Below are 22,568 nucleotides of genomic sequence, written 5' to 3'. Positions count from 1 at the left end.
TGGCAAAGTTGAGGGGTGGAAAGGCAGCTGGCATTTGTAACATCGCACTCAGTGCGGAGTTGCTCAAAGCTGGGGGTGAGGCCATGATTCGTGGGTTGCATGCTGTCTTGACTGTTGTATGGCATTCAAGTACCATTCCCCCTAACTGGAAAAAGGGATTGGTTACCCCTATCTGGAAGGGGAAAGGGGACTGTCAAGACTGTAACAACCACTGCGGTATAATACTGCTCAGTGTACTAGGCAAGGTGCTTCCCCATTTGCTGTTGATGTGTATCTGCAGTCACCTGCTGAAACACCAGAGACCTGAACAGTCTGGTTTCATGCCCAGTAAGTCAACAACTGACCGGACCTTAGTGCTTCGCGTACTGGTGGAGTGCTGACATGAGTTTCGACGGGATTTATTTATTTATTTATTTTATTTTATTTTTTATTTATTTATTTATTTTTTTATTTATTTATTTTTTATTTTTTTTATTTATTTATTTATTTTTTTTTACGTTAAGGCCTATAGCGCCTGTAGGCACACTTGAAGAGTGTATGGGAAGCGTTGTTCAACTTCCGCCCATTAGTGGCGCAGGCAAATTTATTTATAGTGGTACCCATATTAGGGCCCATATCACCCCCAAAGCTCATCTTGGGTGTAACCTCCTAGAACCTGGGTATCATGGTGACATGTAGGTAACTTTAAACCACTTGACAAATGGCAAAGTGCTTAAGGCTGTACGTGGTGGGATTCGAACCTATGCGTGGACGTCTGCCCAATCCCACGCTCACCACCTTATCCACTACACCACTGCCTCCCGCCACCGCTTGTGGCCTATGTTGATCTCAAGAAGGCGTTTGACTCAGTGGATTGAGAAACACTCTGGGATCTTCTGCATCTCTGTGGGATTCCTGCAAGGATTATTGGTCTGTTAACTGGCCTTTACTCCAGGACTGTGAGTGGTGTGAAGTGTGGAGGGGGTGTGTCCAGCTTCTTCCCAGTGAATATGGGAGTGAGGCAGGGATGCGTGCTTGCTCCATCACTTTTCAACATTTGCATGGACTGGGTATTAGGCAGAGTTGTAGACCAAAGTCATTGTGGAGCATCTGTTGGCAATGCTGAGATTACAGATCTTGTTTTTGCTGATGATGTAGTAATCTTTGCTGAGTCACTGGTAATGGCTCTAGGGGTACTGCACGAGGAGGCGAAGCCCCTGGGACTCCAGGTTTCCTGGCCCAAGACCAAGGTTTAGATGTTCAGAGGCTTACTCAATGAAACAGTACAGTCTGTCCATGCATGTGGCGAGGACATTGAGGTCTCGGAAAGTTTCACATACCTTGGTAGTGTAGTGTATAATGACAGTGGGTTGAGCTAGGAAGTTGTACAACGGATTGGCATGGCCCATGCATTATGAACTTGCTCAGCATGAGTATTTGGCATTGTTGGTACCTGTGCAGATGGGGCAAAGATTCAGATCTTCAAGTTGCTGGTGATCCCTATCTTACTTTACGGTTGTGAGACATGGACATTGAACACCGATTTGAAAAGGCAAATTGATGTCTTTGCAGGATCATGGGGTACCACTGGTATGACTTTGTGTCAAATCAGCGATTGCTCTGTGAGACTGATTCGAGGCTGATTACCAGCATAGTCCATTAGCACCAACTGTGACTATATGGGCATGGGGCACGCTACCCGGAAGTCGATCCTGCATATCGTGTTGTCTCCGAAAGGGATAACTTAGCATGGAGGAGGCCAAGGGGACGTCCACAGAACTCAGGGCCGTGGCAAGTCAATGCGTCCTGCTGGGAGTTACTTGACATGTAAAGGGAGCCTACATGGAGACTTGCGAGGCGTAACCGCCTGGAGTGGCACCATAGGGTAGGTGAAGCAACACGCCCCCAGCATATGCCCCCCCCCTGATTGATTGATTGATTGACACCTTTCTCACCCTATGTTAGGATCTTTGATTGCATGATATTACTCTGTGTGTTCACCTTGCACTTGTCACTGCAAACACTATAAAATGAACAGAACATAATGCATTTCTACCTAAGAAAAAAGGGCACAATGAATACAGATTCTAGTAATTTATACTGGTCATTATAACTATGGACATGAATGAGAAAGAAAGCTCATTAGATCATTCTTTGTTAAATGATTCTTAAATATTCTTACTTCAGCAATTCCACTTTATGTTAATGTGATCAGTAGAATTAATCATAAAGGAGTTTTGATTACTTATCCAGTATTTGCATTTCTTCCTAACAGACAGTAGCAACATTCCTCCAATAATTGTAATGGAAGGAAAGGGTGGTGCTGAGGCCATTGACAGTATTGATGTTAGTATGGCTGACTCTCTCATGGGGGGAAATGGCTGCAGCAGTGGTACTGAGGTGGACACAATGGATATTTCCAGTATTCCTAAGGATTCTCTAGAGGACGTAGGCACATCAGGGGGTGGCTCAGCACGCACTGATGTCATAGCTGACATTATTCGTTCCCAACGTGCAAAGAAACGAAAGCAGCTCAGCCTAGCCAAGAAATTGGCAGGGATGGGCTCACGAAATACTGGTGAGTAGATGTACATAATGATCCTTTTGATCTCTATACCATTTGCAGTCTTAGTGCAGTACACCTTAGTTTTATCATCTGTCTGTAGTCTATGAAGGCTTTTAGATTCAATGTACTAATCATTAATATTGGACAAACTAGAAGTGAAAGATACTTAAATTGAATAAACTTGTTGTTGGTATATCTAGTTGATATGCCTTACAAAGAATACTGGAGACTAGGTTTCATACACACACACACACACACACACACACACACACACACACACACACACACACACACACACACACACACACACACACACACACACACACACACACACACACACACACACACACACACACACACACACACACACACACACACACACACACACACACACACACACACACACACACACACACACACACACACACACACACACACACACACACACACATATATATATATATATATATATATATATATATATATATATATATATATATATATATATATATATATATATATATATATATATATATATATATATATATATATATATATATATATATATATATATATATATATATATATATATATATATATATATATATATATATATATATATATATATATATATATATATATATATATATATATATATATATATATATATATATATATATATATATATATATATATATATATATATATATATATATATATATATATATATATATATATATATATATATATATATATATATATATATATATATATATATATATATATATATATATATATATATATATATATATATATATATATATATATATATATATATATATATATATATATATATATATATATATATATATATATATATATATATATATATATATATATATATATATATATATATATATATATATATATATATATATATATATATATATATATATACACACACACACACACACACACACACACACACACACACACACACACACACACACACACACACACACACACACACACACACACACACACACACACACACACACACACACACACACACACACACACACACACACACACACACACACACACACACACACACACACACACACACACACACACACACACACACACACACACACACACGTATTCCCATTGATTAATATGACATGTCTGTCTTAAGGCTATGAGGGGAGAGCACCACTCTTCAAGCAACCAATCCCAGTTTTCTATGTAATTTTTAGAGTAACAGCAAGTTCCATAGAGTCTCAAAAGAATAGATTCCTATATTTTTTAAAATTTTTGTGACAAAGAATATTTAATCTTTTCTTTTTCATTTTTCTCCAGGTGGGACAGCTGTTATTAACTTCGCCAATGATGTCGTGCTTTCTGCTTCAGCAGTAATGCCTGTTTCATCACACCTTCAAACTACTCTATTGCAGGTATGACATTCTATATGTAACTTTGTTCATTCTCAAGATTATAACAAAATGAACACTCTTCTTATATTGACCTTACATGTTGGAGCTGCTTTAGTTAATAATTTCCTATTGATGTTATGTTATGCTATTTTTTATGTAAAAATTCATACAGGACATTTGGCTGAAAGTATTCATGTGATAAAATTATAAAGAACTTGAAATGCATGTGTTTATATAGAAGCAGAGTATACTTGGGTTATTGTGTATCATAATATAGCATTTCTAAATGTTTAGGGTGGTTATTCTGTTGATTAGCAGTATACATATGTACCTTGTTGTTTACCACAAAACTATATATATGCTTATTCTTTCAAAATTCTCAGAATGAGTAACCTCTGTGAGGAAAATGACTCTCAATTTGTAGTGTAGTAAAATTATGTTGCAGGTGATGCAAGAGGTCTGACTTTAGTTTGTTTTATATTAGAAGTGAATCTGATTAGAGTTTCTGGAAAGTGATGAAATTGTAATGTAGATATCAACATCTTACTGCATAGAGAAAGACAGTATTGCACTGGACCTTAATCCCTAAAGGGTGGGTAGAGTCTATAGTTGATACAATGTAGAGGGTGGGTGACATCTATAGTTGATGTGCATTTTTAGGAGCAGCCCGGCCACAGCATGGCACACAGCCATTTGAACACCGGCTGAGAAAGCACCGAAAGTGATATTACTTCATTACTTCACCCTGAGAGTTTGAGTTTGTGGGAGATGAAGAGGGAAAATTGATAAGTGTGCTATTATATTTTAACCAATGAATCAAGACAGATTTGAGAAATTGATGATGAAAATTTACCTATTTTTGTTGGATGTAAGGGATGTCATTGTGGAGTGTAGGTAAATGAAGTAAGTAAGGAGAGATCACACCACATATGATGTGGTTGTGATCTTGTCAAACTACATATTCTAAAGTTTAAGTTCATAGGTATTGAGTGGATATGCTTCTGTCTAATAAATCAGTGCACAAAATAGTTGTTGTTTCCATGTTATGTAATTCCATGATTGACTATATTTATCTTTCCTTTTTCATTATACAGGATGATGGTGTTGGTGGTGAACTGTACCAGGAAACTCTGATGGGCCATGATCTCCTCTCAGACCCAACAACAGACCCACAATCCACCATCAACCTTCGTGACCTGGAATGAAGACCATGTATATCACAGCAGGCCCTGTACCAGGTGACAAGGTAGTATCGTCACTTACTTTTTTTTATACATTTTTTTTACTCAGCAAGCTGCTACCATAAGTAAGCTTGCTATATAGTAAGAGATAAAAGAAAGTGGGCCATAGAAAGATGAGGTGAATTCTACTGTCATGGCCTAAAATTACTGGGCAGCTAACCGAAATGAATGGAGAATGTTATGGGAGACTTCGGTCCTACAGTGGACTTGCAGAGGCTAATGATCATAGATGGTTACAGAGACCCTTCCAAATATATTTCATAAAACAGTAAAGGTAGCACCAAAGCATCAATTCAGTTAGAAAATATTCTTCAAGCAGTTGCTTCTTTTCTTTGGTAGACTCTTACAATATCATCAGACTCCAGCCCTCTGTATTCATCAAATAAGTCTTTTATGATAACCTGATCAAGGTTTCCACTTTGTATTAGCGTAGTACACATTTATTGATGATCTCATAGATTTTTAGAGTAATGTGACAGGCATAAAGCAAGAATAGAATATCTGCATTCTGAAAGTAGAATAGAATTTCATACTCATATCCTATCCATTGAGGCTGCAGTTTTCAGGTTAGCACTGAGGTTGCTTGACTTCATGAAATTGATTCGGAGATGGAGGAACAAAAAATAGATAAATAGATAAAAATAAATATCACCAGTATGTGACGTATCTTATGATGCTACTTTCTTACATGATTTCATTAAGTAAAATTTTGTGCATTGTGAATGCTTGCTATGTATCAACTTGAAGATTATGGAAAAATGAAAATGAGTCTCTCTCTCTCTCTCTCTCTCTCTCTCTCTCTCTCTCTCTCTCTCTCTCTCTCTCTCTCTCTCTCTCTCTCTCTCTCTCTCTCTCTCTCTCTCTCTCTCTCTCTCTCTCTCTCTCATCTTATGATTAATTGGATGGCCATAGTCCATTTTCACCTTGTTTTTTCTTTCTTGTTAAAGGTATTAGAATTAGCTTTCATTTTATGTTTTTTATTATTATTATTATTTCTAGAATTGTTATCTGTTTTTTTGTAGTAGGATCTTGCATTTTTCCATGTCATTGACTTTCAAGAAATGAGATAATACAAAGTGCATGTTAATCCCTTTGTTGCCAATTCTGTGATCCACACACTTTTTTTTGCACTTCCCCTTTATATTTTTAGGGGTGGTTTATAATTTTCCTAACATCTGCATTTAGTAATTTTTTAACCCTTCTGATTTAGTGTCATTATCATCTGACCCTTGTGATTCACTTTCAATAGTCATATCACACTCAGAATCACTACTGAAAGGAGAAAAGACGCCATGACGTAATGCATGTCAATCACACACTGCCCCGCGTTTCACATCATCAGTACCCTTGTCCTGTGTGTCCAATATCCTTCAAACACAGTGTACCAATTAGTCAGTTTTCACCAAGTCTTAAAAATCATAAAACCTTTAAAAAAATATTGAGTCCTGTGCATCATTAATAAGTGATGCCAGTAAGTGATAGCATATGCAGGAACTTCATCGGTTCCATAAATAATGATTTACATGAAGCACTATGGTAACATCAATAAAGTTTGTAAAACAAAAGGTGCCAATTAGTCAACTTATTGCTTCATCATAAAGATAATGCAAACTGGAAAGATTAAGTGTTGTGTATTATCAATAAGCAATGACATACACAGGTACTTCATTGGTTTAGCCACCAAAATTTTATACGAAGTACTCTGGTAGGCCATTGGTAAAGAAGGGGTTAATAAAATGAATGTTGAAATTGAGTCATTTTATGGATGATTTTTAGCTCATGTATCACTTAAAAAAAATATGAATTGCATGAAAACAATATGAGGGATTAGCAGGGGAAGGGAATGTGTGCCATATATATATATATATATATATATATATATATATATATATATATATATATATATATATATATATATATATATATATATATATACTGTGTGTGTGTGTATGTGTGTGCGTGCACACTGGGAAGGAATATAAAACATCTTATGAAAGCATAAAATTCAAACAAAAGAGAAAATGGAAAAAAAGACAATTTTAGAAGTCTCCAAATTCATACAAATATGTATGGGATTTCTTGTGCACTTGTAAATATATATTTTGCATTTAATTAGTGTTATTAAATTTTCATATTTTGTGTCAGAAATATATTCTGTGATAGCAGAAAATTTTATTTATCCAATTATGTTTAAAATTAGGGATCAAAATATGGTTGAAGGATTTCTATATTATATTTTCCATTGAAGAGAATTCTCAATTTATGAAATAGAATACAAAATAGTATTAATCTAAAGTGGCTTATTTCTGTATCCAATTAAGTTTTCCAGGATATGCAATCCATTTTTTATTAATTGATTAATTTATTATTATTATTACTTATTTATTTATATTTTTTTTCTTAACTTTGCAGTGAGATCAAGTGTGCAAATTTGTCTGATCATCATTGTTTATAAAGACAGATGAACAAAATTTTGTTCAGTAGATGTTGGGTCCTTATTGTATTCATAATTATTTATGTATGTCACTAAATTGCTTCACTCCCATATGATTTCTATAATGTAAAAATATTCCTTCTAACAATAAGAATCCTTCATTATCAGCTAACTATGATGCAGAACAGTAAATAAATCATGGAAAGAGCATGAGGAACTTTAATAAAAAAGTGTGAAGTTATTGTACTTATTGCCAGGTAAGGTTAATATGATAGACATATTTGTATAAAACCACTAATGTATATCAGATATTTACTAGCATATGAGTTGTGTGAGTTTCATGAGCATGATGAATAAGATTGTATTTACATTTCTTGTTGAGGATTGGATGTGAGCTTTATGGAAGATGCCTCATAAATATCAGTACTGGAATGATGTATGGATTGAGTTGGATTTCTATTAATAGGAAACAAGTTAAATTTGAACGTGACTCCTCTTAATGTGCTCAAATGTGGATTAATGGACTCGTGAATGCGTTGAAGAGAAATTAATATTGAAGGTTCTTCTTTAAGGTAGAAGAAAAAAGGAAATGCTTTGGAGTGGAGCAAAGCATCACTCATTATTTACTTGCCACTACACTACTTGAGTTTTTGTTATGAATGGATTTATTAGAAAAAAAATTTGTACTGTTAAACCTCGATAACTCGGACCCTGCTAACTTGGATTTTGCGATAAGTTGGACTCTGACCGACCCAAGGACTAAAGTTTGAGTTGAACTGCCTTCTCTCTCTCTCTCTCTCTCTCTCTCTCTCTCTCTCTCTCTCTCTCTCTCTCTCTCTCTCTCTCTCTCTCTCTCTCTCTCTAATTCCAACAAAAAAAAAATGTAAACGAGTTGCAGTTTACAATGATACCAAACAAAAGTCAATCAGAGTTTATACTAATTTTGTGAAAATTTTTGAAGTGTAAATAAAAACACTTCGAGATATTCTCTTCTAAAGATTTTCCATAATTTTGTCCTTGTTTTGCTCTTTGTACTCATCTGATTGACATGAAATTTTAACAAACAATTGTTTATTCAATGGTGAATTCCTGGAGCATGATAGGATGATAATGCATCAGATCCATGTTCTCTAGAAAATATTCAGTCATACGTTAGTGTTTGGAAGGAGCTATCAGCAGCATCACAGCAATCTGCTGTTTTACGACTGAATTTGACACACTCTGAGTCGTTATTAGTGTGCTGAAGTGAGATAATGATACTGTGAAGTAATTATTACTCGTATGGTTAGGTTGGATTGCTGCAAGCAGGTATTGATTAAGAGAGTGTTCTTAATTGTTTCTAGTTAGGAAAATGGAAAGGAAAATAATGTATATATTATGCTTACTGGAGATGATGTATGTGTTGAGTACATAGGATATGAAATTGGTTTGGTAATAATATGTGGTGTTAAATTTTAATACAGATATTTATTAATAGTGTGTCTTGTGAAGCATGGAAGTAGTGTGAATGAGGGGATTTATCTTGTGCTCATACCTGTTGCACTTCTCTTAGGATTCACTTAGTCTTTCATTGATCAGAATGCTCATCAGTGAAGGAACCTCTATTTTGATCTCTCTTGGAAACATCAAGAACTACAGAACTTTATAGATACAGACTTGTAAAATTGTTGACTGCTGTTATTTTGTATTGTTATCTTGTGCAGATGTTTTATTGTTACAAAATAATTTACTTGCTTATTGAAGAATGTATTGTGAGTTATTTGTTTGTTCATTTGCTGTAGATGTTCCATTAACTCCTATAGCTTCAGTGTAGTATATGCTACACAAAGAAAAAATGTGTGTACTGGTGCTAACTTATTATGTCATTCTACTTAGTGAAAGATTTAAAAAACATAGCACTGTTTCCTAAGACCTCCCCACCTTCCATAATGGTGGGGTTTTGGGACATAGAGCACACCATCATTGTGTATCAGAGGTGAGCTTTCACAGCACCACATGTCCCACTGAATAATTATATCACAACCAATCTTTATCATTTTTGGATGTGCCTACATAGATTATGTGCACACACACACACGCACATGCGCACACACACACACACACACACACACACACACACACACACACACACACACACACACACACACACACACACACACACACACACACACACACACACACACACACACACACACACACACACACACACACACACACTACAACATGTATTTCCCCTATTTGCCATATTGTTTTACTGTGTTCCAATTTGATGGATTTGGATGCTTGAAATATGTGGACTTACACTGTCTAAATGAGATATGCACTTTTTTTTTTACATTAGAAAAGAATATCAGTGATTTATTTTTGCTATCAAGTTCATTTCCTGCTAAAAATTGACATATGATTGAAAAATATGATAATAATACAAATTAAATGTTACTAATCATGGATTATATAAATATTGTTATTCTATGGATAGCACACATTATCAAAACTTGAATGATTTTAATTGCAATGAAAATTAATAGCTAAAAGCATCCTAGACTAGGTGCAGTAATGATAGATTTAATCAGAGTAATAATATTAATGGAAAAAAAATAATAAAATTTCATGTACATTTTCAAATCATGCAAACTTTAAGCAGGAAAGTGAATCCTAATTGTGGCACCCGTTATTGTGATGTACTCATCAGATAGAGCAATTCAAGCTATTTCATGAGGTACCTGACATATTCTGAAAGTCCAAAACATAGGTTCATAAAGTTGAAATATAATGGACATATAATAGTAAAACTCAAGATTTTCCCACTCTCAGACCATACAGCAAGTGCTCCAGTGAGACAAGCATCTGAGGGAAGTAAAGGGATCCAATCACCATGTGTGATTATGGTGAGTCATCACCTCCCAGCCAATGAAAATGCGGATGCTTTGCGACAAACGCCAAGTATGGTCACTTACCTCATTACACCACAGTGCTATAGTGAGATAAGTACACATGCGACAGAGTAAGGAGTGGGACTTTCAAATGCCGTTTTCTCAATTGTTTGTTGTGTTGCTTACCTCACTATAGTAGGGGATGCCACAATCGCAGATAATCTAAGTGGCATGCAGGGAAAGGAGCTTTGTGGATTGCTTTATTGACAAGAATGCCACGGAAGGAGAATGCCTGATAATTCTTGCTTAGGCTTGCATCCTGTAGTGCCTTTGTGCACCAGAAATCTTCATTTTTTTTTTTTTTTTTTTTTTTTTTTTTCCCACAGCAGCTAATCGTAATCAGAAATAACTAGTTTTGTTGCTGATAGGTTACCAATATTTTTACATTTGTACAAACAAATTGCTACATCTGGAAATAATGCTTAGAGTGAGAGTTGTCTTTACCACAGCTAGCTCCCACATCCCAGCCACTACCTTCTCTAATAGACATATTTCTTGTATGATTTCCTTGCAGGCCTCAAGGGCTGGTAAAAGATTTTTTAAAATTCATTTTTACTTTTTTTTTTTGATACTATATTTTGTATGAGTGTCAAAATAGTGTTATTTATATGTCTGTATCCCAAATTAAAAGGATGGTGTTTATATTATATGACTGTAAGTCCACATTAACATTTTCATACTTGGCCATCTCAGTTGAATGATAAAAAGGAATTATAATATTATGTAGGATACCAATGCTTAGGGAACATAGTTGGCAGTAGAATTGAAGCTGTACTGCTTTGTGACATAAGTGATATATGGGCTTATGGAGGTGAGGCTCAAAAAGTCTTATGCTTTCCTAGTAGTATATGATTGTATAAATAGATTACCAGCTCATCTAATTTTAGAATATGCAGCAGAAAATTAAATTTGAAGCATATGTTTAGATAACTTTTGTATGAATAGTGTAGTGGAATTACATTACAAATGTGTATTTGTCATAATTTTTTTACAGAAACCATCTAGGTTTCAGAGATAAATTTCCAGAAATTGGAAATATAGAAAAAGAGAAAACAAAATACAATAATGTGTGTCTGGGTGTACAGCAGCAATTAATGGCTGCATTAGCTCAATGTTTGTGTTGAGACATCAGATCAGACAAGGTTATGAGGGCTGCCGATAGATATAAAGACTCAAATTTCTTACCACTGCCATAGACATTTAAGATGCTGTTTGACACTGAATTCTTAACACAGCTTGAGTGACCCACTTCTTCAATATTGTTGGGTAAATTTAGGTATTTCCTTATCACATTAACAGGATCTTTTTACCTTTTGCAAATTATGTGTATAGTAGGATAGACAAGTCTGGTCAGATTTTTAAACTATTGTGGTTTTATAAGAGAAGACTAAGGAATACATGAATTTACTAAGATACAAGTCAATCATATCATTCCACATTTAACCAGGACTTTTTGATATATAAACTTACTTATTTACTGACACATTGCTCTTTGGGTGGTTTTGAGTACCATAAATACACCATGTGATGACTTTCATGTTGCATTTGAAGATTGGATTACATCCATGTTTGTTTCATCATTGTTGACATACAACAGTACTTCAAAGCTCTCCATGTGTAATGAAGTTCAGAAGTCAAGAATGTATTTTAAGGGAAATATTTATAGGAGGATCTCTTTCCAATGTAGAAGTATGTGTAATGATATAAAGGGTATTTGAGTTTTAGCATCAATTTGTTTTCAAAGGAGTTGGTGATATGAATCACCAAACTGTTGTAATAGGATTACATGTGAAATAACATATGCTTGAGAGCCATTATGCAAAGGTCCACTTTTATGTGATTTGGTGGGTGACAAATAGATATCTAGGAAAATCATTTTAATATTATTCATGCATTTAATTCTGTTTATTCTAGTACGTATACATTATGTAGAAATTCAAGATTAGAAAATGAAGATAACATTCATCAGCCACCTGTCCTGGATCTCAATCTACTCACCTTTTGTGTGCCATTCTCTAGCATCGTTACTTCTGTTGCTGCTAAACCTTTTTACATTATTCAAATATCTTAAATTTGCCATTTTTTTCAATATCTAACAAACTATCTGCCATATTCCTTTTTTTTTTTTTTTTTTTTTTTTTTTTTTTTTATGAACTGACAATTTTCAATTGATTTAATTTCTACATAGTATATACAAACTCATTGAATATCCTGTAAATTACTATACTCTTCATGATTACTCCCTTTCTGTGATTTCAAGACTCATTTCATATAACTCAGTGACATTGGTTCATGCTGTCTGGCATTGAAAACTAAGTTGATTATCCCCTTACAAAAACAATATGCACTAGTTTCAAGGAGAAGAGTTACAGAGCATTTGGCAGATTCTCAAGTCAGGTTTGAGGAAAACTGAGTGATTGATTGCTGCAAGGCACCATTAATACATTGACCTTGCTTGTAAGTACAGTACTGAAATTTAGATTGTCATGGAAGTGAAAATCATTTCAGTTTTCTAAGGAGCATTTTTAAAGGCAGGGTGGAAAAAAAAAAAAAAAAACATGTCTAGTGGTGCCCCCTTCTGAGGTATCAATAAGTTTATTTCACATAATAATTGACAAACATGAGTGATGCTCATCTTCCTATGTGCTTGTATGTTTTAGTTCTAGAGTATTTTGAGATTCACACTTACTTTACTGATACTTTGCTCATGGCATGCAAGACTTGAATACCCTCTATATTTCAAATGTCTTGGATCTAGCTGTGTTGGAGTCCTCTTGAAAGAATCCTAGTTATAGCCTTTAAAGAGCTTGTCCTCTAACTTTTGGGTAATGGTTAGTTTTTTCATATGTAGACGTTTTTGTGCAGAATGATTATGGCTCAAAAAAACATAGTTAAAATATTGATGCTGCATTGTCATCTAAACTTACCTATGGAAAATGCAGGAGAATCTTGTTTCCAGCAAATATACATAATTATTGGTTATGTAAAATGCACTAATGCAATATTGTACACTGAATTGTGGCATTGATATGTCATGGCTTTAACATTCATAGTAACCATGTTTTTATGTAAAGATCTTGCTATTTTTGAAATAGGGATTTTTTTCATAATTCAGCAGAGCTGTGTAGTAAATTCCAACTAGTGCATTTTATTGCAGATTTTTTCTTTGTAAAGATTTTGTTGTCTTAATTTATGCAGACTTCTAATCAGCATGGAATGTGACATGTTGTTTTAAAAAAAAATATGTTGAATAAATTAGGAAAGAGGAAGAAATGTATGGAAGAGATTAATTTAAGACAGAACATATCTTGAAAGTGAATCAGATGTTTCACATGTTTACTTGAACAGTCAATCTTGTGCCAAAGCATGGCTGTGATAGATATAAATGTAGTTTAGAAAGTAAGATAGATCTTCATTGATGGATCATTCAGATAAAATAAACTCCAGAAAGTATAATTTGGTGTTTTCTTTTATATCTAATGAGTTGAGTGCTGGAATTTTTAATTTTTTTAGTATGACCTATAACGCCTGTAGGTATACTTGAAGAGTATGTATAGGAAGCGCTGTTCAGCTTCCATCCATTAGTGGCGCAGGCAGTTTTATTCATAGTGGTACCCATATTAGGGCCCATATCACCACTCAAGTGCATCTTTGGTTTAACCACCTAGAACTTGGGTATCATGTAGGTAACTTTAAACCACTCGACAAATGGCATCGTTTCAAGGCGGTACGTGGTGGGATTCGAACCTACGCGTTGACATACGTGGTGGGATTCGAACCTACGCGTTGACATCTGCCCGATCCCATGCTCACCACCTTATCCACTATGCCACTGCCTCCCTAGTTACTGTTTTCTGTGATATGTATGTTTGGTGGTGATCTTTTATATCTTACTATTTGTGTGAAGGGCAGTGAAGGAGGCATTACCAAGATATCAAGACCCCAAGAGGAAGTGATGGATGGTGGTGGAATTCATGAGAAGTTAGTTTGATAAATTATAAAAGCTTGTAATGAAATCTGAAATGTTTTTAATGTCTGCAGCAGCAGTGACTTTCATCAAAATCCCAGAGAGGTAAGTAAGACTCGGTAAAGACAGCCAGATCACTAATAGAACGGCCACAATGAAACCTATACTGGCGATCAAATGATTGTTAAGTTGTGATGTGACAAATCTTTAAAGAGTGTATTGAGGATTGATAAAAGAATAGAAAAAAAAGGTAATCAAGAAATAAATTTAGAATGGTCATCCTTTTTAAGAATAGGTTAAATGTAAGCAAACCTTTCAGCATAAGACAAAAGATAGATGCTAATAGATAGCATTGGGAATTTGACATGGCAAGGTGTTCACAAAAGTATAGTTTCCTTAAACAACAGAAAGCTCCCCATCGTATCCAAATGCTCTTGGTTAAGGTCAATGAGGGCATTGAAAACACCACTAAAGATAGAATTTTGATAGAAGGCATTGAATAGTAAGAGGGTGGCAGAGTTGAACAAACCCTCAATCATCAAGAGTTGAATTTTTAGTAAATGTTTGAGCAGAGTCCATCTTTAGAGATAGATGAGATGGCAGTGGTGCCTTCAAGTTGAAATAAAGAAAAATATGACAAAAGTTGATTACTTTTGAGCTGCCAATAGTAAAAAAATTAAGATTGGAAAAGATGTTGTCATTGTCTGTATTTAAAATAGCTTTTGGTCATTTAGATAATGCATGAGTTTAAGGAGTATGTACTATACATAGCACTAGAACAGGCTGAATTAAAACAAGATTTGATAGGTTTAGGGAAAGAGAAAAATGTGTAATGTAAGAACACCTCCATGACAGTCAGTCACTTGTGTTTTGCATTCAGCAAAAAGAGATGGTTCCCTGTCAGAAGTAATAAGCATTTCATGGAAATTTAGAATAATACCTCAAGTTTTCCCTATTATTAAAGGCAAAACAGTAGAGGCACCTCCACTACGGTGGATCTTGAAGAGGAATTGGACAAAATACGGATAGGAAGTTATGATTGCAGGAACTAAACGAGGAGGGTAGTGGAAAAAATAGTGGCAAAGAAAGCTCAAAGAGTGGTGGGTATATCCCTAGGACTGTTAGGGATACCAATATGGTAATGCACTGATTACTTCAAGTCGTGGAGTATAGCAGTGCTAGAGGTTAATTTGACAAGCTGCACTGCCCTATCTACTCTTGCACTGATGATACCAACACTGCAGGAAGTAAACAGTTTAAGCAAGGAAGCCACAGAACGCCTACCCTGACTACGGATCTCTCAAAAATTTCTGATTGAGGCAGACCAAACTTAGTATTGTCCAATGTCTCAAAAACTCAGTTCCTCCATCTATCAACAAGACAGAACCTTCCAGGCAACTATCTTCTCTTCTTCAATGACAATCATCTGTTCCCCTCTTCTATACTGAACATCATGTCTTCCCTTACTCATAATTCAAAGTGGAAATTTCACATTTCATCTGCAGCTTAATTAAAATAGCGTCTATAAAGTAGGTGTTCTGTATCTTCTTTTCTATCGGGTTTTCCCCTCCATGAGGACGCACAATATTCGCGAAAGGTACTTCACAAAACTACCACAACATCCATATTGTTATTAAGGCGGGTTGACACGTGCCAATTTGCGACTGAAATTTAACGTACGTAGAGTTCCCGACTCATCCCATCTAATCGGAAAGTGTCACACGTAGCGCCTGAAAATTATCGACTAATTGGCGCCTTGACAGGAAGTGAATGTAAATAAACAGCTACCCGCCAAGATGTCTTCCTCCAGTGACGATGCTAAAGCTATAGTCTGACCAGCCTTAATTCACGGCCATGGGGGCGAGCGTCTTTGTACAGTGTTGCCACGTTTTCACTATTGTTCTGTTAATCTGTCTGTCTGTCTGTCTGTTCTCTCTCTCTCTCTCTCTCTCTCTCTCTCTCTCTCTCTCTCTCTCTCTCTCTCTCTCTCTTACTAAAGAATCAAAGGTAAGCAGAGAGTCATTTATAATTATATATATATATATATATATATATATATATATATATATATATATATATATATATATATATATATATAAACACTGTTGAATATGTATGTCATGTTTGTATGGTACTATATAGTTTTTTTATGCATATGATGGTTACTGTTGATTCAGCCATCTATATACACAAGTCGAAATTTTATACATCTGAATTGATGGTATTTGCGATGGCTTGTACACCAATAACTTCCATTTCACATCGCATTTTTTGGAAACGTGGCAGCACTGTAGAGTTTCCTCGCCCCCCATAGCCGTAAATTAAGCTCGGTCAGTCTATAGTTAAATTGCATTGTTTATGAAGTCGAGATACTGATATGCACATTATGCAGAAATCAGTAATAGCGAGTTATTTACGGTGGGTATGGCACCACAACAGCTAGAGTCAGATGACGCTGAGATCAGTGGTAAAAATGTCTCCCTCCTAACTACACATTTAAAGCAACTGTAAATAATAACAGTGTTACCGCCATGGTACAATAACTTTTTGATAGGTAGACGCACGAGAACATTATTGGAACCAGCAGCTGACTGAGTGACGTCATCCGGTCGTGTAAACAACTCCATATCTTCGAGTGAGTGTACACGTGTGGCAGAATTTGATCTTTGATTGTATGTTTCATGTGCCTTAATATTGATTTCTTATTGTTAGTATGGGCAAAGCTAGACCTTGTGCAGTGTATGGATGCACGCCTGCCAAGTCTAGTAATTTTAAATATTATAAATTCCCCAAGAACAAGACCATCGCAAGACAGTGGCTCCAAAAATGCTATCGTGCTGACACAATAAACGTAAATAATGCCGTGATTTGTGAGCAACATTTTAGTTCCGCCCAAATTAAGCGCAATTTGAAATATGAGTTATTAGGTTCCCCAGTTCCAAGGAGTTGGAGGATCTAAAACTGAGGCAGTCCCTGATCAAAATCTGCCATTTCGTGGACACGATAATGGAAGTGGCCTTTCTGCAGAAAATACAGGTAAGGAAACTTAGATTTACTGGCTAAATCTGATCAGTTTCAACACTCCAAATTAGAAATTGTATAATCTGCTTATGCCTAATGAACGAAATTAGTTCTACTAGTAGCCTAGACCTAGTCCATAATTTACAGGCTATGCCAGCCTTACAGGCTACTGACTGTACCATGGTACAATAACTTTTGATGTCTCTCGTTATTGTACCATGGGTTTACACTCAAGAATAAAGTACCTATATGAAGTGTGAATAGTTTAGGGCCGATGCAAGCTAAAGGAATGGATTGCCACGTTTAAATAGCGGTATGCACTCACGGTCCATTCATATTACATGCATTTCAATGGCTTACGGTCCCCACTGAAATGCATTTAGTATGTGACAGCACCGTAAACAGAGCGTGACCGTCCCTGTATAGTGTGGATCGCCTTTAGACTCATACGTGCATTAGCCTTTAGCCTCTTGTAGTTTTATATGTAGAGAGAACAGTGAGGTGCTGAGGAAGACGACGAAGGTACATGAAGGCGAAGAGGATCAGAGGAAATCAATGTGCATTATGCAATTATGTATAATGTATATGGCTTGAAAAATCTACTAACAATGTTTTTGAGCCACATCTACTAGGCTATCTGACATGTCTTTATCCGTACAATATCTTGTCTATCGCTATGAAATATCATCAACATTCAATCACTAATGTGTATCATATTTAATTTTTCATCTGTATAACTAATGAATCATGAAAAGAAAAAAGTTTTATATTAATTATTCATGATTTATTGAGTAGCAGAGCTGGCTAGGCGAGTGGATGACGTCACAGAAAGAGCGTTTCAGAAGACTTACCAGTAGGGCTGTGAGTTCAAGACTCTCGTGCGTCTACCTGTCTCGTTATTGTACCATGGTTACCGCCACCCATAATGCGGTGTCGATTAAGTTGTCAGGATAGGGAAACCCTTCACGTTGACTCGGATGCGTTGTATTTTATTCGGTCAGAACCTGTAGATAGCAAGAGAAACTATGACAATACTATGTTGCACTACATGCTAATTATATCTAGTGGACAGTGGTACCCGATTGGACACCATTATTTGGTAGAGTGTGGGGTGAAGGGAAAGTCCTCTCAACGAATCGTACCTAACCCCCCCTCCAACACTTCCAAATAATGAGTGCTGTTGTGCTTACCACTACTTAACCCTAAGATCTCTAACATGCTAAATACTATACAGTAAGAATACAGAACAAATTAATTCCACACATTCACTCAATCACAATACAGAGCATCTGCACCACACTCACGTATTGCGGGTCCTGTGAACTCAAAAGTTAATACGACGTGTATGTGTGTATTTTGCCTATAGTTGTATTTTACTTAGTTGTAGTTTTGCAGGGCCTGACTTTACGATCGTGTGGCCCCGTTTCCATATCTACACTTATCCAATTTTTCTTTAAAGCTGTGCACACTCTTTGCTGACACCATTTCCTCACTCAAAATGTTCCAAGTCTCAACATATCTTTGCGGGAAACTATATTTTTTAACATCTCTCAGACATCTTCCCTTCCTCAGCTTTTTTACTATGCGATCTTGTGCTTCGAATGTCATATTCTTCTCTCAGGATCAGTTTCTCATTATCCACTTGATCCATTCCGTTAATCAATTTATAAACTTGTATCAGATCCCCTCTCTCCCTTCTCTGTTCCAGGGTTGGTAGATCCATAGCCTTTATATAGTCTCTCCTCATATGTCATCCCTTCAAATTCTGGAACCATTCTTGTAGCCATTTTTTGTAGTCTCTCCAACTTCCTTATGTGTCTCTTTTTATGGAGGATTCACACAACTCCTGCATATTCCAATCTGGGTCTTATTATAGTACTTATCAATTTCTTCATTATTTCTTTGTCCATGTAGTGAAATGCTAATCCAATATTCCTTAGCAAATTATATGTCTCTGAAAATTCTATCAATATGGCTTACCGGTTGATTGTTTTCTTCCATTGTCACTCCCAAGTCCTTTTCCTTATTTACTTTCTCTAGTTCTACTCCATCTCCCATCTTATAGATTCCCACTGGTCGTCTTTCACTCTTTCCCATTTCCATGACATGGCTTTTGTCCACATTGAATTCCATCTCCCACTTTTTACTCCATTTCCAGATCTTATTTAGGTCTTCCTGCAGTATTTTACAATCCTCTTTTTGCTTCATAACTTTGCACAGTTTCGCATTGTCCGCAAACAGATTTATGTAGCTCTTCACTCCCTCTGGCATGTCGTTTATATATATATGAGAAAAAGTATTGGGGCCAATACTGACCCCTGTGGCACTCCGCTTTCTACTGCTATCCAATTGGACTTCATATTTTTAACCACCGTCCTTATTTCTCTTCCCCTCAAATAATTTTCCATCCATCTCAATGTGCTTCCTTTTAAGCTACCCTTCTCCTCTAACTTCCACAGTAATCTTGCATGTGGCACTTTATCAAGCGCCTTTTTTAAATCCAAATAAATACAGTCAACCCATCCCTCTTTCTCTTGTACTCTATCAACTATTCTAGAGTAGAAACTCAGTAAATTTGTTACACAAGACCGACCTTTTCTAAAACCAAATTGGCTATTTGATAATAATTTGTTGTCTTCAAGAAACTCGATCCATTGTTTCTTTATTACTCTTTCACACATCTTGCATATTACACTAGTTAGTGATACCGGTCTGTAATTTAAAGGTTTTTCCTTCCTTCCTATCTTATATATGGGAACCACCTCAGCTCTTTTCCATTCTACTGGTACTGTTCCATTTTCTATTGAGCATTTTATGATGTTGTATATAGGACTTGCTAGTTCTTCCCTACATTCTTTCAGTATTCTGCCTGAGACTTCATCCGGTCCCATTGCCTTCTCTTCATCTAATTCCGTCATCAACTCTTTTATTTCAAGCTTGGTTACTTTAATCTCTTTCATATAGACGGTCTCTATTACCCTGTGGTCTTTCAAATTTGGATTCCTTAGTAAAGACCTCCTGAAATTTACTATTTAACAGTTCTGCCATACTTTTGGGTCTTCCACCATCCCGTTCTCTCCTTTTAACCTTTCTATTGTTTCTTTTTGCCTTATTTTTCCATTTATGAATCTGTAGAACAATTTTGGTTGCTCCTTACATTTTTCGACAATGTCCTTTTCATAGTTCTTTTCCTCTTCCTTCCTCATCTTAGCATATTCATTTCTCGCTGCTTTGAAGTTTTCCTTATTTTCTGGATTTCTGTTTCTTCTCCACCTTTTCCATGCTCCATCTTTTCTTCTTTGCCTTAGCACACCTTGCGTTAAACCAATTTTTCTTTCCTTCTTTAGGTCTATATTTCGGGACTTATTCCCTGACTCCTGTTTTGTATATTTCCCAAAATAAGTTATATTTCTCTTGCACCCTCTCTGAGTTTTCCATCTCCTCGCAGTTAACGTTTTTAAAGTAGTTCTTGAGGTTCTCAATATCAGCCTTTCTGTAGTTTAATCGGTCTTCTTTGTATGATTCGTCTCTATCTTCCTTTCTATATCCATTTCTAATATTACATGGTCACTCTTTCCCAGTGGGCACTTATATCTTATATCATCATTAATTTGTATACTCCTTGTAAAAACCAGGTCCAATCTCGCCGGCTCGTCGTTTCCTCTGAATCTTGTAAAACGTTTTCCTTTACTCTGGTCCATCATATTATCTATCATTAGGTTCAGGAATCTCTCTCCCCAGGCTTCTTCCTCCAAACCACTTTTATAATTTTCCCCAGTCCACTTCTTTACAGTTGAAATCAATCTATTAATATCACTTTTCTCCTTTCTTTAATGATTCTCGTTAGACTCCTTATTGTGTCATCTATCATGTCTTTATATTCTTGATTTGGTGGCACATATGTTCCAATGAATGTTAACTCTTTTTTATTAATATGTATCTTAATATACAGTACTTCTGCTTTTCCTTCCCCAAACTCCACTTGTTTTACCACCATCTCTTTCCTTAACATCATCATGACTCCTCCTCCTCCTTTACCCACTCTGTCTCTCCTCCATATATTATACCTATTATCTATGTCTCCTCATTTAATTCTCAAAAAATATCTGGTTCTTCTCTCTGACCTTTCATTATTTTTTTTCTTGTTCTGTCACCATTCTTGTGTCTCTTCCTTTCTTCCTCATTTCTATTTTTCTTTTTTATATATTTATATATATATATATATATATATTATTATATATATATATATATATATATTTATATATATATATATATATATATATATATATATATATATATATATATATATATATATATATTTATATATATATATATATATATATATATATATATATATATATATATATATATATATATATATATATATATATATATATATCTTGCAACCTTCTGTTTCTCTGAGTTTTGTCGTTCTATATAGTATTTCTTCTGTTGCTGCTTGTGATTTTAGTAGTATCTTAATTGGTCTCACTGTTCCTTCTTGATATGGTCCCATTCTGTGGATTTCTTCTACCTCCTCTTCTAAGTTCTGTCTATCCTCGTCATTTAGATTCTTTAGTAGGTCTTTGACTGATTTCATTTCCTCTTTTTCCCTTCTTGGTCTATATTTTACATTTTTTTTTTCTTTCAGGCTAAAAATGATTACACTTTTTTTTTTCTGCAATTTCCCTTACTAGATTTTCTTTTTTCTTAAGGACTCCTATCATTTTGTTTGCCATATTCTCATCTCTTTCTTTTAACTGTTCTTGAAACACTTCCTGTGTGTGTGTGTGTGTGTGTGTGTGTGTGTGTGTGTGTGTGTGTGTGTGTGTGTGTGTGTGTAACTGCTTGGCAGGAGAAAGCCCGCAACCCGCTCTCTTCTGTGCCTCTTCTCTATCCTGGGGGTGCCACGGATGACCTGCTGACCCATCGAGAAGTACATCCCTCAAGACTCAGCGATTTCCACTGTGCACCTCCTCGCATCTCTCCTTTGC

The 22,568-nt window shown here is 35.6% G+C and overlaps 1 protein-coding gene across 1 annotated transcript in view; it reads left to right on the top strand.

The window, feature by feature from the left end:
- Positions 1-6,643, top strand: part of LOC123516842 (serine-rich adhesin for platelets-like) — a 39,428-nt gene extending 32,785 nt beyond the window's left edge. Inside the window, 3 exon segments of the mRNA XM_045276541.1 lie at positions 2,255-2,557; positions 3,905-3,999; positions 5,073-6,643. Of these exon segments, the coding sequence (XP_045132476.1) occupies positions 2,255-2,557; positions 3,905-3,999; positions 5,073-5,183 (509 nt within the window). The 3' untranslated portion in view covers positions 5,184-6,643.
- The last annotated feature ends 15,925 nt before the right edge of the window (positions 6,644-22,568 follow it).

This window comes from Portunus trituberculatus, chromosome 41 (assembly GCF_017591435.1).
Source record: "Portunus trituberculatus isolate SZX2019 chromosome 41, ASM1759143v1, whole genome shotgun sequence".
Classification (NCBI taxonomy): domain Eukaryota; kingdom Metazoa; phylum Arthropoda; class Malacostraca; order Decapoda; family Portunidae; genus Portunus; species Portunus trituberculatus.
The sequence above is the reverse complement of the archived record's forward strand: the minus strand, read 5'-3'. Positions and strand labels throughout refer to the sequence as shown.